This window comes from Tubulanus polymorphus, chromosome 3 (assembly GCF_964204645.1).
Source record: "Tubulanus polymorphus chromosome 3, tnTubPoly1.2, whole genome shotgun sequence".
NCBI lineage: Eukaryota > Metazoa > Nemertea > Palaeonemertea > Tubulaniformes > Tubulanidae > Tubulanus > Tubulanus polymorphus.
In genome coordinates, this window is record NC_134027.1 from 3,473,949 (window position 1) to 3,488,652 (window position 14,704).

The 14,704-nt window shown below is 36.3% G+C and overlaps 2 protein-coding genes across 5 annotated transcripts; both read right to left on the bottom strand.

The window, feature by feature from the left end:
• Nucleotides 1–263: 263 nt before the first annotated feature.
• Nucleotides 264–9,417, bottom strand: LOC141901637 (MFS-type transporter SLC18B1-like). 4 transcript variants are annotated; one of them, XM_074788999.1, is made up of 13 exons: nt 9,268–9,417; nt 7,579–8,073; nt 6,616–6,711; nt 4,813–4,886; nt 4,574–4,721; nt 4,229–4,385; nt 3,996–4,141; nt 2,877–2,978; nt 2,468–2,562; nt 2,274–2,372; nt 1,915–1,992; nt 1,710–1,803; nt 264–1,616 (listed from the first exon to the last, which is right to left on the bottom strand). In XM_074788999.1, the coding sequence occupies exons 2-13, from the start codon at nt 7,870–7,872 to the stop codon at nt 1,320–1,322; spliced, it is 1,680 nt and encodes a 559-aa protein (XP_074645100.1). In that variant the 5' UTR covers nt 7,873–8,073; nt 9,268–9,417; the 3' UTR covers nt 264–1,319. The 4 variants fall into 4 exon arrangements, with proteins under 4 accessions (XP_074645100.1, XP_074645103.1, XP_074645102.1 ...); XM_074789002.1 differs by lacking the exon at nt 9,268–9,417 and adding an exon at nt 8,689–8,791; XM_074789001.1 differs by lacking the exon at nt 9,268–9,417 and adding an exon at nt 8,145–8,383.
• Nucleotides 9,418–9,838: 421 nt separating this feature from the next.
• LOC141901626 (ATP-binding cassette sub-family D member 2-like) lies at nt 9,839–14,236 on the bottom strand. The gene is made up of 10 exons (XM_074788985.1): nt 13,172–14,236; nt 12,901–13,081; nt 12,523–12,647; nt 12,287–12,437; nt 12,120–12,214; nt 11,837–11,982; nt 11,614–11,759; nt 11,430–11,514; nt 11,228–11,353; nt 9,839–11,149 (listed from the first exon to the last, which is right to left on the bottom strand). Exons 1-10 carry the CDS (start codon nt 14,141–14,143, stop codon nt 10,939–10,941), a joined length of 2,238 nt encoding a protein of 745 aa, XP_074645086.1. The 5' UTR covers nt 14,144–14,236; the 3' UTR covers nt 9,839–10,938.
• Nucleotides 14,237–14,704: the final 468 nt, after the last annotated feature.

Here is a 14,704-nt window from a genome sequence, read left to right on the forward strand (position 1 = left end):
AATCTTCATCCTCATGAATAATTCCAGACGGCTCCATATGCCGTAAGTCCGTTCTTGGTCGATTTGTCTTGTTTTTAAAAGCAAGTTGTTTATATCGGGGAACCAGGGACTGGGATAATAGCTACTTATTGAAATAAATTCCATGTGTTTCTAAATGCATGACGAATCAAAACTCGCAGACGCCATCTACCGGATATATTGCCTTCCTCGTATTCATTCCATACACAATAATATAACAAACAATTCATATATAAAAATATCGCGTTTATTTACATATTTATTGTTATTGACAACTGACATAATTTTCAGATGATTATTAGTATTTTGGTGTCGACTTGTATACGTTATGATTGTATTCCAAAAATTAATTTTCATTATGCCACCAAACATGCTACGAAATATATTATAATAATGTACGTGTTTATATATCATGGTTTTATTTCAAGACCGAGTGTTGAAAAATAGAAAACATTTTCGACGGATGAGATGAATTTCATAACCCGTTAAAATGCGTCACTACCGACACCGAAAATACACTAATAACGACTGTACCTCGCGGGACTGACTGAAAATCCACACGACTTTCACAGGCGAACATCGGTCTCATAAGAGACGTCATTAGCACAGACAGGAAGGCACGGCACCTCCCTGGCACAGGTCAATATCAACGACGTTCAATTTGAACCGAACGTCGGAATGAATTGTCCCGGTATCTGTGGTTGCGAGAATAACTCGAATATTCTGTTCTAGTCTGTGCTCTGTTACCGCCATGTCGAAGCCGAAATGGACGTAGATCTCACGTCGAGGTATAACAACTTACCGCCATATTCCTATTATTACGTATATTATATTACATATAGAGTTATTCTATAATCCACATCTATTTTTATGTGCACATGTATAAAATAATTCAAAATATTCCCAAAAAATGAACATATTAACATTTATTACAACAACAACAACATCTATCTCAACGTCAAATCTTTTTCGTAGATTTCGTTTTCACCAATGAAAATGACCGTTATATTGAAAATACATGTACGTATAGTCATGTATAAGCAATGATTTAGCGTGGTTTCTGTGCATGATTTCAAATGGACGAATCATTTTCAACGGCACCATTTACTTGCATAGTAAATTCCATTTTAGCAGATTGTATTTCTCCCGTGGTGGTGAAAACCGTTACTATAAAATATCATTTGTGACACAATGGTTAGTACATCTATATCAGAGAATAATGGACAGGGAAAAATTGGTACAATTGTTTTTGTACAAACGATATTTATAACAGCAGTGAAAGAGAGAGAGAGATATAGTGTTCAAGGAATGGTAGCGGAAATATGATTGATAACTCCGTCGTTTCGTTTAGGTGCATTTCGGTTTTGTGTCTCGTCGTCTGCATAGTAAGTATCGTCGGTTCCGTCGCTGCGCGTATTGTTACGTTTTCTCAGCGGTGAATCGTCGCTGCTGTAGCCGTTGTTTTCGGTGCCGTACGTTTTCTGGTCGGACACGTTGCCGTCGAGAGCCGTATCGGAACCGTTTATCGTGCGCTCCGCCGGTTTTCTCGGTTTCAGCCAACTTCCGGTGATTGTGTATATACCTCCGATTACGACACCCTGAAAAAGGTCGAAACATCGAGTTGGTTAAAATCAATTTTCTTCGCGAGAAAGAAACGTGCGAATAAATGAGCGAATATGAAATACGCTTACGATGAAAACGAAGACTCCACCAATGATGGTAACTGCCGACTGGAAACCAACGCTATGCGAAATATACCCTCCAAAAAGTGGACCAATGAAGTACCTAAAACGAGCAGTTATTGATAATCAATGATACAGTTTCAGTACCGATGAAACGACATCGACACCGTTATAATACATGTAATATCTTTCATTTGAATTACATGACACTTACCCAAACATGTCAGGGGCAAAAAATGCAGCTGAAACTAGCGCATTTGTATTTATGTGTTCAGGGTAACCAACAACGAGCCTGAAAATATGGAAGAAATTCGATATATATCTAACTGTATGTTACCTCAAACGTATGGTAGAGCTAAGAGCTAATCAGATGTAGTAATTATCATGAATTCCATGAAATCGGACACATATCATATTACTAATTGGACAGCCACACGCACTAAGTCAGAGGGAGGTGCAGTTCCCATAATTGAAATAGCTGTTATATCTATTTGGTTATTACAATATCTTTCATTACCAACATAGCTTCAACATTAACAAGTGTTTAATGGTTTCAGGTGAGAGAGCACTTACGTGGCATAAGCTAACATGTCAGCTGGGGTACCGATAGTCAAACCAACACAACCCAAACCAGCGACAAACATTCCCAAAAATATCATCCATAGGTCATTCCTGAAATATACGATAAACAAATCACACCATTATTAATGTTTGTTAAAGAGTCAGTGATGTCAATAACAATCTTCAAGAAAAACAGGTGAACTTACCCAGGTGTGACTCCAAATATTTGAGATTGACCAGTTAATACAATTCCAAGGGCGGAAAGGAATACACCAGTTATCATGAATGGTCGTCTTATACCCTAAATATAAACAGATATATGATCGATCAGACTCTTAATTACCAAAGGGATTATTCATTTTATATCATGCATATTCTACATAAAATCACTTTCATATAATTCCACTCATAAATGCATAAATAAGAAGTATTTGGGTTGATTATGTGGCAATTATTTCATTTCAGGCAACCTATATATGACCAGCTGTTGTAGGTGGTGACAATGAGTCAGAGCTTCGACAGTCACGCTTTCGATGATACATATTATTTGATACTACAGTAAACTCGATATACCAGCCCACTTTTACAGCCCCATTGAATATTCATAATGCTTACCGTTTTATCCAAAACAAATCCGAAAATGACTGATCCGATGGCATATGTCAATATTGATACTAAATACACCAATCCAATCAAAGAGGCTTCTAACTTGAAATACTGAAAATAGTAAAGAATAGATATTGATACCACTTTTTTTTTTTTGATACATGGAATATATTCAATCAGTGGCTAAGTTTTTAGATGGTTGAACCACATGCTATATTTAGTTTAAGACTAGGTTGATAAAGTTCATGAAGGATTATTGATCCATGATTTGTTTGTCCATGGTTGGATAAATACTTAGGTCTACATGTACATTTGTTGACAACGAATGTAATTTCAGACATGTTCAACTATTGTCTATTATTGAAAAGTCGTTGAATTTTCTATTGCGTTGTATATCATACAGTGAATATGCAACAAATATGGACAATATTTTTAACACATTTTACATAAAAGGGTTTCAGAAAAGAGAATAGAATTAAAATTTAATGTGAAGCTTCTATGAAGCTGAAGCTGATTCGGGTTGTTTGTATTTACAAACTCGATGTTGGTTCTGCGAGCAACCATAGCAACACATGCCTAGTCAAAATGGCAGCCATTGTTTCGTGAACTGCACGCACACTGTTCTGTGTATTCAGAAACACGTCTTACAGCTGTCACATTTTGCCCGACTATTTCAACCTCATAGAACCACAAAAATATCAACTGTATACATATGAATTGTTCTATGCGCTTTACAGATTTGTAACCATTTTTGTTCGGGGTAAATTACATTGAACAGTACGGATTTTATTCTATTCTACATCAAACTATGAATGGATCAAATGTTGGAATTCATTATAATACATCGTTTGATGGTAGATGTCCCATGAGTCCTTTAAAGCACATACAAAAGTTTCATGTGGGGCAATTATACGACGTATAAAACCAATTTTATTATTCATCGCTGAATAGGAGCAAATTATAAAATAGCTTTTTTATGATTTTATGCGTCACACGTTCAAAATACAAAACGCAGTACACACTGTACTGAACTGAACAAAGTTCTGCACTCAGTCTTAAAACACAAGTCGTTTTTTTAAAAGACCATTGTGCACCGGAGAATGACGTAAGCGTTAGGTAGACATTTACCTTTTTTAAGAATAGAGCCAAAGTTGGTTCGGCAAATCCGAGTAGCACACCATGTAACATAATGACAACTGCTGCCATGAATATTGGACCGTGTCTGAAAAGACGTAGGTAGTCTCTGGGCGTCGTATGAGGTGCTTCCACATGGTCTACAAAATAGAGAGATATAACGATTAATTATTTGCAAATGAAAATTAATTGACAATATCAATAGACTTAAATATTCCTTTATTTACCTGTATTTGGCATAATTGCAGTTGCAATTACAGTAAATGTAAACAACACTCCTCCCATAACCACAAATGGTGTCACGAAACCGCCAACCTGGTACAGAGCACCTCCTAAAACTGGACCCAACATGGCTCCAATGCTGCTTACGCCAGCCGTCAAACCCTGAGAAAATGAAAAAACATTTTATGAGAATCAACTCAAAAGATTCGTTCGTGGAAATGTATATTTCAATTCATCTGGATTTAGTTCGACGGTTGAGAGTTAGCGTTAACATCGGGTTCATTTTCGATGAGTTAACTCCGAAACTCAGAACTATGGAATTTGATACCGATAAGATACTTATGACGTACATAAATGGTACTCGTTTTATCTGGATACAGCGTAATACACAGTGCAGTACCAGTAGCCATGAACATTCCACCTCCAAAAGCCATAGTGAAACGAAGTATGAAGCTAAATGCAGTAAATACGGCACCAGGGGGTGCGTATTTCAAAAACCTGTCGATAAAACAACAAAAAATATTAATACAAGTAACTTGGCGAACCAAACAAAGTGTAACGCATTCTTCGATTACCTCAGCAAACTTACCCAAATGCTATCACAGATATAGAGTTGAGAAAAGCTCCCGAAGCGAACATACATTTAACACCTATTCGAACCATCTGAAATATAATAAATGATTTAAAAGTTTTATTCATAGAAGTTTAATAATTTCCTAGTATATTCAGTTTAATTTGTTACGTGATGTAGTCACTTTTTTTCTTGTTTTCTTGGACATTTCCGAATAATTAGATCTTTCTAGTTGTAGAGGAATTTGTTTCATCCTTTTTTCTTGATTTATTTCAGAAAGATTGGGGAATTCTTTGCAGTTTGGGTGGAGATATAGGTTTGAGCAAATGTCGCAATTAAATTCACAGATTTCCACTATTCTTCTGAGAATAGACGCACTTCGAAGAATATCGACACACAGAATTCAGACTGAACAGAAATGGTCATGAATTAATCTGTTCATTCATTATATATGACCTACTATAGCTATTGCAGAAACTAAAGAATTATGTATATACAACATACATGACCCGCAGTATAATAGAAATCTGTTTGATCATGTCAGTACATTGAAAAACAATGAATTCAACTAGAACACCTTCATGTGAACATACTTCTGGTATAGGAGATCTAATATTTATAGTTACTTATGTGTATAATGCGATCAGCTGCCAATTTTTACAATATATATATAGAAACCACATGATGTTCAAATATCAATTCTATATCGATTTTGTGCAACATATTTATATATATATGAAACACCTGCCACTGTATCATCGAAATACTGTTTTCAAAACGAAAATCAGAGATATGTCATGATAATCTCAGATTCTATTTATTTCGTGATAAGTTAACGTTCAGTTATTTTATTTCACTATTTAAAAGGTTTTCATTTCGTTTCAATTTGATTTCAATATACCAGGAAGCAGTAGAACACCGTAGAAAGTGTTTTCTAAGAATAGCGATAATACATAGTAGGCTTACAAAGGAATGTAATACGCTGTGTGAAGGGAATTGCTGATAAATTGTTGAGTAATGTCCAATACCAATATGTAGCCTGCATAATTAATTCATTACTCGATATGTAATAATATTTTGTTTCCAAGAGATAATTGATTATCATAAGAAACTCAATAGACAATACGGACATCTAAGACAAAATACACTTAATAATCAAAAAGAAATGGGTTCTACGCGATATTTATCTAAGTCGGCCACAAAATACCCGTAGTTTAACCCTGTCTTTATCAGGAACTATTGATTGAAGGAAAGTAAACAACATTTCAACAATGGCACAAAATGTTCCCGGTGTTAATGTCCAAAGTTCTCAATATGGTCCGATGTATATATCGACCCTAAATTTATCTGTTTATGTTGACACAAAACTAATGAATATTCAAAATAAAGTCGACTTTATCGAAGTATCTACTAAATATTAAAATCAGAATATATAAACGCATTACATTAATCTATAGCCTACAAGGAATTGTATTGAGAGGGATAACCAGGTCAATTAGAGTTTATTCAGTGGTTGAACGGGAAATGAGAGGTCGGGCAATAATTGATGCGCAGTTATCGTTATTTTTCGGGTATTCACATATCCTGGTCGCAAATGAGGCAGTATCACAAGGCTGGTATGCTATGATGGTATAAAAAAAATAATGGAAACTGAACATATGTATACACTTAAGAGATACAAGCGATTTCATTAAAACAAAAACAATTTCTATCTTTCCTAGGGGCCACCGATGACATCTACGTTCATATTGCGTAGTGTCTGTTTATTTTACGATTGTATTGATCTGCGAAGGTGAAGTGAACACCCGAAGGTATACTTACATATATGCCGGAAAGAGTGACGGCTATGAATTCGCCTATGGGAAAGGCGGATATAACCCATCCTATTGTTCCAGAATTCAAACCCTTTTCCACCGCCTGAAATTAAAAGAAAATGGTCAATGAATTCTGGACTCCTGGAAAAAGATACATCGTAAAACACTCAAAATAATCATATGTATTTTTTAAAGTTTATTTCTTTTTATTCAGCTCAATGTCAATTCGAATTCAGTTGCTAATAAGCGGAAGTGAGAAACATGGGCATCAGGGTTCTGTTGTAAATTATCAGATAATTCATCAGCCCGGATGTGTTAAACTCGGGTGAGTCAAACACATGACTAATCCTGATATCTCTAATTATACATACACACTGCAATATATAGTTACTAATTTGACTATTTTGTGATTAGGACTAAAGCCCCCCCCCCCCCCCGGACACGTTCTTTCCCAGGAGACATGAAATATAGCGTGTTACAATGGATAGATTCTCGTGTGACTGGTGGTGTGCTCACATAGCTCCGGTGCTGTCACAAATCGCCATGGTTACATTGTGAAGGGCTGATATGTATGTTTTAAAACTAATTGAATGTTTTTCACTTTAGAATCTTAAGCATTTATAACACTAGCATTCAACAGGCCTCTGCAACGCAGTCAAGGCTGGAATGAACAAGCCTATTTTAAATTCCACATTTATGACTGGAAAATGACGCATCGTTGGAGAATCTAAACATTCTTTTAACAGATAACGAAAACTTGCTAACCTCGTCAGCTGGAGGTTAGCAATCGTTAAGCACTCTAGGAATTTGACAATAGTGACCGAGAGGGTTCTTTAGGTTCATATTCAAACTATTCAACTACCCGTATTCAAAAAAGAAGTGTTCTAGTTATCAGAACAATCATTCATGGAAAATAACCATATCGCCAATGGGGTCACGTGATAATGGTGTATATAAGGTTATATCTTACCTCTTGCGGGTAGAAGGGAGCCAACATGAAGAAACAGAGGCAACCAAAGAACAATAGCAAGGAAAATAGAGCGATTATGCACATGTCCTTTTTCTTGTAACCGCAACATAATTTGTCCATGTGGTCCCCCTCCACTTCATCATTTGGGAGGAGATTCTCTTGAGAAGATGCCGAAGAGTCCGAAGATGTCGGAGAATTTAATTCACCATTTCCTAATGATGGGTTGATCCCGTTCTGAATGTTCAATTGCGGGCTTTCTTCGTCGATAAGCGTGATTTTTTCTGTCGTCGCCATTTTAATATTATATAGTTTTGCAGATATAAATCCTTCGTATAAATCCGTTTAGTTTATTCGAATTGTTTCAGGTCGAATTGGAAGAGTTTTAGTTTCGATTACTAATCACAAGATGCCGGCTGATGATGATGCTGAAATATCGTACGATAAACGACCTTGAGTTGTCGGCGTCCGTTTATTCCACTCTAGCTTCATAATTTCCTGCAATACGGATATAAAAGACGCATTTAGCTACACGCTAAGTACACTATTATACTGAGCTGTAAACTTACAGCGAAATAAACATCAATGGAGACTTTATAACTGGTTCTGAGCGAATATATATATGTATTAAAATCCAGACGCTTTTCGTTCCACACCCTGAATGTGCGAACTGCGTTACACTAGCGCCACATAGAATATACCAACTAAAACTGCACTCAGTACTGAAAATCATCAGCAGTACTGCTGTTGCTACACAACATATGACGATAAAACCACACGCGTTCAGTACAACCAGTACGTGGGACGGGTATAATAGACACTAGCCTATGCGGTGCAGGACCCAGTAGCTTCGATCTAATTGCTATGAATTAATAATCTAACTAATTGAATGGTGAATTTGAACGAGTGCTGCGAGGTCGGGCATTTCCGAATCGGACCCGAAACTAATGGGTTAATCTTCTGTCTAGACGCAGCGTTGATCTCACAGTAAATAAGACTCAATTCAATTCATGTAGCTCCTCAGAATCCTCGACCAAGTCAAATATATTCGTCGGTATAATGGGGTATAACAACGCTTAAGATGCCTATCCCTTTCTTACTACAAAAACATACCTCTTCCATCATATTTTGAGAGAAATCCTCTAGCCTACAAACGACAGGCTACATACACTACACCACCTCCATAAGACATGTCTGAGTGAGACGAGACTTAGATGAGTGCCACGAGCTTTTGTACGCTCTTTTGTCCCGTTTCCCCATGAACTGCTATTGTTGTTATGCTGGGGCGGACTTTTAGGCTATTTGCGACATGTGGCTTTATTTATTAGTCAAAATGAATTTGTCCTAATTACATGGCATCGGAAAGTCGATGTAAATTCAATGCCGGCTTAAAGTCTTAAAGTAAATTCATATTAAATTCTGATTTCCTGTCGATTATACTCCACTCACTGAAAGTTGGAAATTGCTCGGATTGACAAGATCGTAGTAACGTTAGAGCCTAAACGCATAGTGACAACATTTTTTAAACTCCAAAATCACTAGAGTTTAGAGTTAACCACACAGCACCACGATCGACACCCCCACCTGGCGTACGAGGGGAATACGCCTAGTTTTTGAAATTAACATTCCCCAAGGATATAGGCCTATGATAGAAATCACCAGTAAAGAATCTATGCGCTTTCGCCTACTTACATAACATCCGCAAGAAAGTTAGTCTTGATCCGTAATCTGTAAATGAATGCCGCTGTGATATAGGAGCACACTGGACTGACGGTTTGGTCACACCGAAGTTTACTGACGTATGGCTTGTGCATGTACAGACCTACGACGTCAAAGATTACTGATCCATTACGTCGATAAAAGTATAAGCTTAGTTTGGCAATATTCCATGTCGTAACCTGCGCGCGAAGATTTCAATCTAGATTAATTAATAGCTATTGAACAATAGATTTCTCGAAATTGCCTTCTACGTACTGGGGGAGTTTCGTGGACTGTGACAGCACTTGTCATTGATCAGACACAACGCGTCATCGGAGCGAGACTGATTAACAGGTTTTTTTACAGTTTTTTGGGAAGAGTGATATCATTGAAAGATAAGTCAAACATATGATGACATTTATTGAACTCTTTTGAGAAGTTATTATAGAAGTTCAGCAAAATAAAAAATTATTTCGATTAGCATGAGAAGAAGATCAATGTGTTGACATAAATTAATGTTTATTTTTCTAAATAAATTTAAACAACTTGTGATATTATGCAAGACAACAGCTGTAATAATTTCTTCAATACTTCGTTATATCGAGATATTCATATTTTAAACTTTATGAAAAAAATCATAAGAAATAACAAAATCTACGCAAATCTATCCACTATGCAAAGATGAATAAATTTTAAATTATCTAATTTCCCAATATTCAATAAACAAATGGAAAATAGAATAGACAAAATTGCCTGGGACCTGCTGCACTGTCATGGCCTAGATTTAAGACCAGTCTAAGAAAAATCTTGTGAACATTTAAGACCATTTCTTAAGAATTGTTATGCAACTGAGCCCTGAAGGTCAGTTTGATTAAAGAACCGGGTTTTTAGTAAAAGAAAGACATTTAGTTATAACAAGCTATTTTCCACCGGATTTAGATCATACATGTAGTGTTATCATAATTCTGTGCAACAATATTAACAATTCAAAATTTATGAATAACAAGGAGTATTTGCATTGTTTAGTAATTTTGACCAAGATCTATGGCTACACTGTCAAAAACCTATTTGTCTAACAGGTTTTTTTAAGTACAAAAAATTTATTGGTCCACTGAAAATATTAATAGATAAAAATTTTTTATAAAGAAGACACCGTTGTCCATTGAATAAATTCGCTTGATTTAACCATGGACTATAACTATACCATTTTTCTATAAGATCTATAGAGTAGAAGTTGTTCTGGAACATGTTAGAAATTGTCATACGGTACTCAACTGACTTGAGTCATTAGTCAAACAATCATTGTATATGTAATTAAAGCTACTGGAACTAATACCTGGTACACATTGTATATCATAACTTAGATGTTACCGGCTTAAGCCTGACTTGTACCGGTACTGGTATGCTTACGTATTTCTCTTAACAGACTGTTCATTATGCAAAATACATTCAATTAAATGAAAGAAGTCTAATGAAATTCTTATTCTAAAACCATAATTTAAAAGATACAATTGTTTCACTATAAATACAGCTTATGCATGGACATGAATATTATAGACATTTAATGAAAATGGCAATATTTGGCACTAAAAGTGATAAATTTTGTCCGTCGTAGCACCTCGATTTTTTCAAAATGCTTTTTATTCGATTGATTTAGCAGTGAGTCTATTCTGTAAGAACTTCATTAATCAGCTGTGAATCCTCGCCTAGTATCGAACACAACTCTTTCAAACGGTCTTGCATTTTAGGCATCCCGGACAGGGCAGTTTCCAGGTGAACTTTCTCCTCTTCAAGAGATACACGCGCAGCGCAATCAAACTGAACAAATTTCCAGCCACCTTCTCCATCAAACTGTAATAAGTGGCTGTGAAATTTCCTGAAACGTACGAAACAGAATTTAGCGCTATGAATTCAACGTTCTCAATAATGGGTACAAAATACCACCCGTACTCACCATAACGATGGACGATGTGTTATTGTAAGGAGAATAATTCCATTATCTTTTGCCGTTTGGTAAATTTTACTTTCAACGTCAATAGATACAGCACTTGTACATTCATCTAACAAAGCGAATCTAGGCCTGAAATGTGATACATACCGGTATCTATAGTCTACAATCTTTAGGTAGCGTGTACATCTATCATATCTCTACTTACTTGTGGTAGAAAAGTCGAGCCATTCCCATTCGCTGTTTTTCACCACCAGACAAAACATCTTTCCAATCACTCACCGCATCCCAACCTATCGATATGTATGCGTACAATTTCATAAATCTTGATAAAACATAAAACAAAAGAAAAACTTTCGGTTGAAGCGTTGACAATAGTGATTGATGCTTACCCCCTTCTCTATGAACGATATATTGTAAATTGACTATATTAAGAATGTTTTCCAAGTCGGAATCATTGTAACCTTTGCTGCGCATATCTTCTAATGTATCTGGATACATCACTTGGTCACGTAGACTTCCGATAGACATGTACGGTCTGAAAACAAAAACCAAAACTTGCATTTGTACTCGTAAATACCCTTCTCGAAGATCAGATTTTAAAGGGCAGGTTACCTCTGAGGTATATAGAACATTCGAGATGGTGGTGGTTTATATAGATGTCCATGGTACACTGGCCACAATCCACTCAATATTCGAAATAGTGAACTTTTACCACAACCATTCGGACCAGTAATCAATAAATGCATCCCTGATCTAACCTAGAATTAAGTGAGCTAATGTACAACACCTAGTCAACAGCGTATTCAGGAAAATATATGTTTTGTACAAAAAATGCTAGTTATTCAAGTCTGGATAGAGCTATATACCTAATAAAACAATGTTGAAATTAATTTACCTCAAAGCTGAGACTATTGACCACTATATCTCCATTTGGAGTAATGATGGGTACATCTTCTAATACAATGTCTGTCTCTGTGTCTGTCACTTTTCCTGTGAAGAAAGAATTATCAAACGTGCGCCATCTATCATGAATTGTCAAAATACATATTCAGTGGTACTCACCCCTCATAACTAGAGAGCTTTCAATCTTATCCTGAGATGTATTGTTTTTACCGTTGGTTACAGTAGAGCGAACGTACTTCCCTTCTTTTACATCTTCAAATACGTTGAATAGATCAGCGACACGACTTGTATACCCGGCTAATTCAGTCACCTGAACAATCATTTAAAAAATCACCACTCATAAATTTATAATCCAAGGCCATTATTCGTTTAGATAAATATCAATATTTACTGACATCTTTGTAAGAAGAAATGATGCGTTCAACCGCATCAGCTGAATTTATTAGTAAATTTCGAGCAGTTGTGAATGCCTTTGTTCGTTCGCTCACTCCGCCATCAGGATCATCATCTACGTATGAACCTACAATAAAATTCACACAGTTTATAGGCCTAATCCCGATTCAAGATCCTGGAAAAAACTGTGGGCCTACGCCTAAGAACTCCCAATTTTCAGTTTTCAACTATAAACCATTTTCATCAAAATTAAGTTAAAAACCGAAAATTCAGAGTTCATTATAAATTCCAAAATAATTTTGATGGATGGGTTTGACACTTGTGTTCTTATTTGTAATGCATTGCAAATATCTGCCTCTTCTAGTAACAAAGTTACACACCATCAGCTTTAACAGCTTTAGCAGTAATTACAGGTACTGCAATTATCATCATTCCAGCTGTACTCCAGATATACTTCATCAGAAACTGCTCCAACATTATGTACCAAAGTTTCTTCGTAAATATCAAATTCATTTGTTCTGCCAGTAATTTGAAACCTTTAAACAACAAATTCATTTCAACCTGGAACAAAATTAAATCGTGAACAGTAAGAATAATCATTAATGTTCTTTCACTAAATGATCGCAAGCGATGAGGTTTGTTAGGTTTTACCTCATGTCCAGCATAAAAGGCAATCTCTTCAGCATTAGCGATAATCCTCGAATGTAAATAACGCAGATATCCTTTTCTATTTGCTTCTTCAGCGACCAGTTTACCAAATGTTGGAGAAACGAATTTCAGTATTTGTCCAGTACATAAGACGACAGAAGTAGCTATAACTGCTGGTATTTTAGAACTAGCCCCACGACTACGCGCTAATTGAAACAAGGCAAAGTTAATAAGAGCTACATCTAATATGGGTTTTGTTAGATGGGAATACAAATGAGACAGAGTTGAGGTAAACATAGTAATATCCTCTGTAAGACATTGGTCAACATTGGCTAAACGTCCATCTAAATGGCTAACTCTATAATACGTCTGCTCTTTAAAATAAGCTCTATACGCATGTTTTACTAGTTTTGAACGTAAAGCAAGCGCTAGTTTGTTTTCAAAGAAGCGTATAAGACTGTTGATAAATGTTGCAGGAACAGCAATAAGTAACCATTTCATAACTTCAATAGCAAACTTCATCACATTTTTCTGGACAATAGCTTTCACAATTCTACCGTCCAATTTGGCAACGTAAATGGACAGAAAGGTGCGGGTAATTAATGAGGTGGTGTGGAGAACCAGGATCCCAAATTCCTTTGACAGCGGTCCAGGTATCATTATCTTAATCAATTTCTTCAGCTGCTTTAAGAATAATTTATTGACAGCTGGTGAATTCTTCTTTTGTAGATTATTGGAAATAATTTGACAGTCATTTTTGTTTTCCGTTCGTTTGACGTTGTTTTGAATCGACAGCGAAGATGAAGATGTGATCTGATGATTGTCGATGTCATCGCGTGACTTCCGGGTTCCAGACAGCAGGATCGGATATAGCTTTTTAACGCTATATACCGCAAATATCGCTACCGCAGCACCCCCAGCCAGCTTCCCACAAGCGGCTTTATTTTTCTGACTCATTTGAAGCAGTCTAGACATCTTTGGAAGGGCAGAAGGACACAATTTCAAACATAATTTGACAGATTTCGTCGTTGTTGATGACAGGACGCCGCCATCTTTACCGACCGGCTTATAGCGCCAACTAGTGACGATATAGTGAACTACTGATTCTTCCTGTTGCAGATTTTAATTGTTTTTCGTTGAGATATGAATTGGGTCGGTGGCGTACGAAGTAGAATAGTGAAGCGTAAAACCGAAAAGCAACTGCAGAAGGTTTAATATTGATCACTGATCTCGAAGTTAACTCGTAATTTTAATTATACAAAAGAATCGTCTGTAATCATGATGCTCCATATTTTTGGTGGCAGCACTTTCTGGTCTGTCGCCAGAGTCGGCCTACACGCAAAGAGTATAAGACAAGTACCCGCCGTTTTCTAGAAAAAATTGCAAATATATATCTTATCATTATTCTATAGATCACCTAAGTCGAGATATCATGAAAAATATCCAAGAACCCCTTCCAGTCCGAATCAGGCATCCGTGGAAATTGGTCCTGATATGGCTGTGCCCTGGTTCCTTGTTGGTAGGCATACTGAGTTG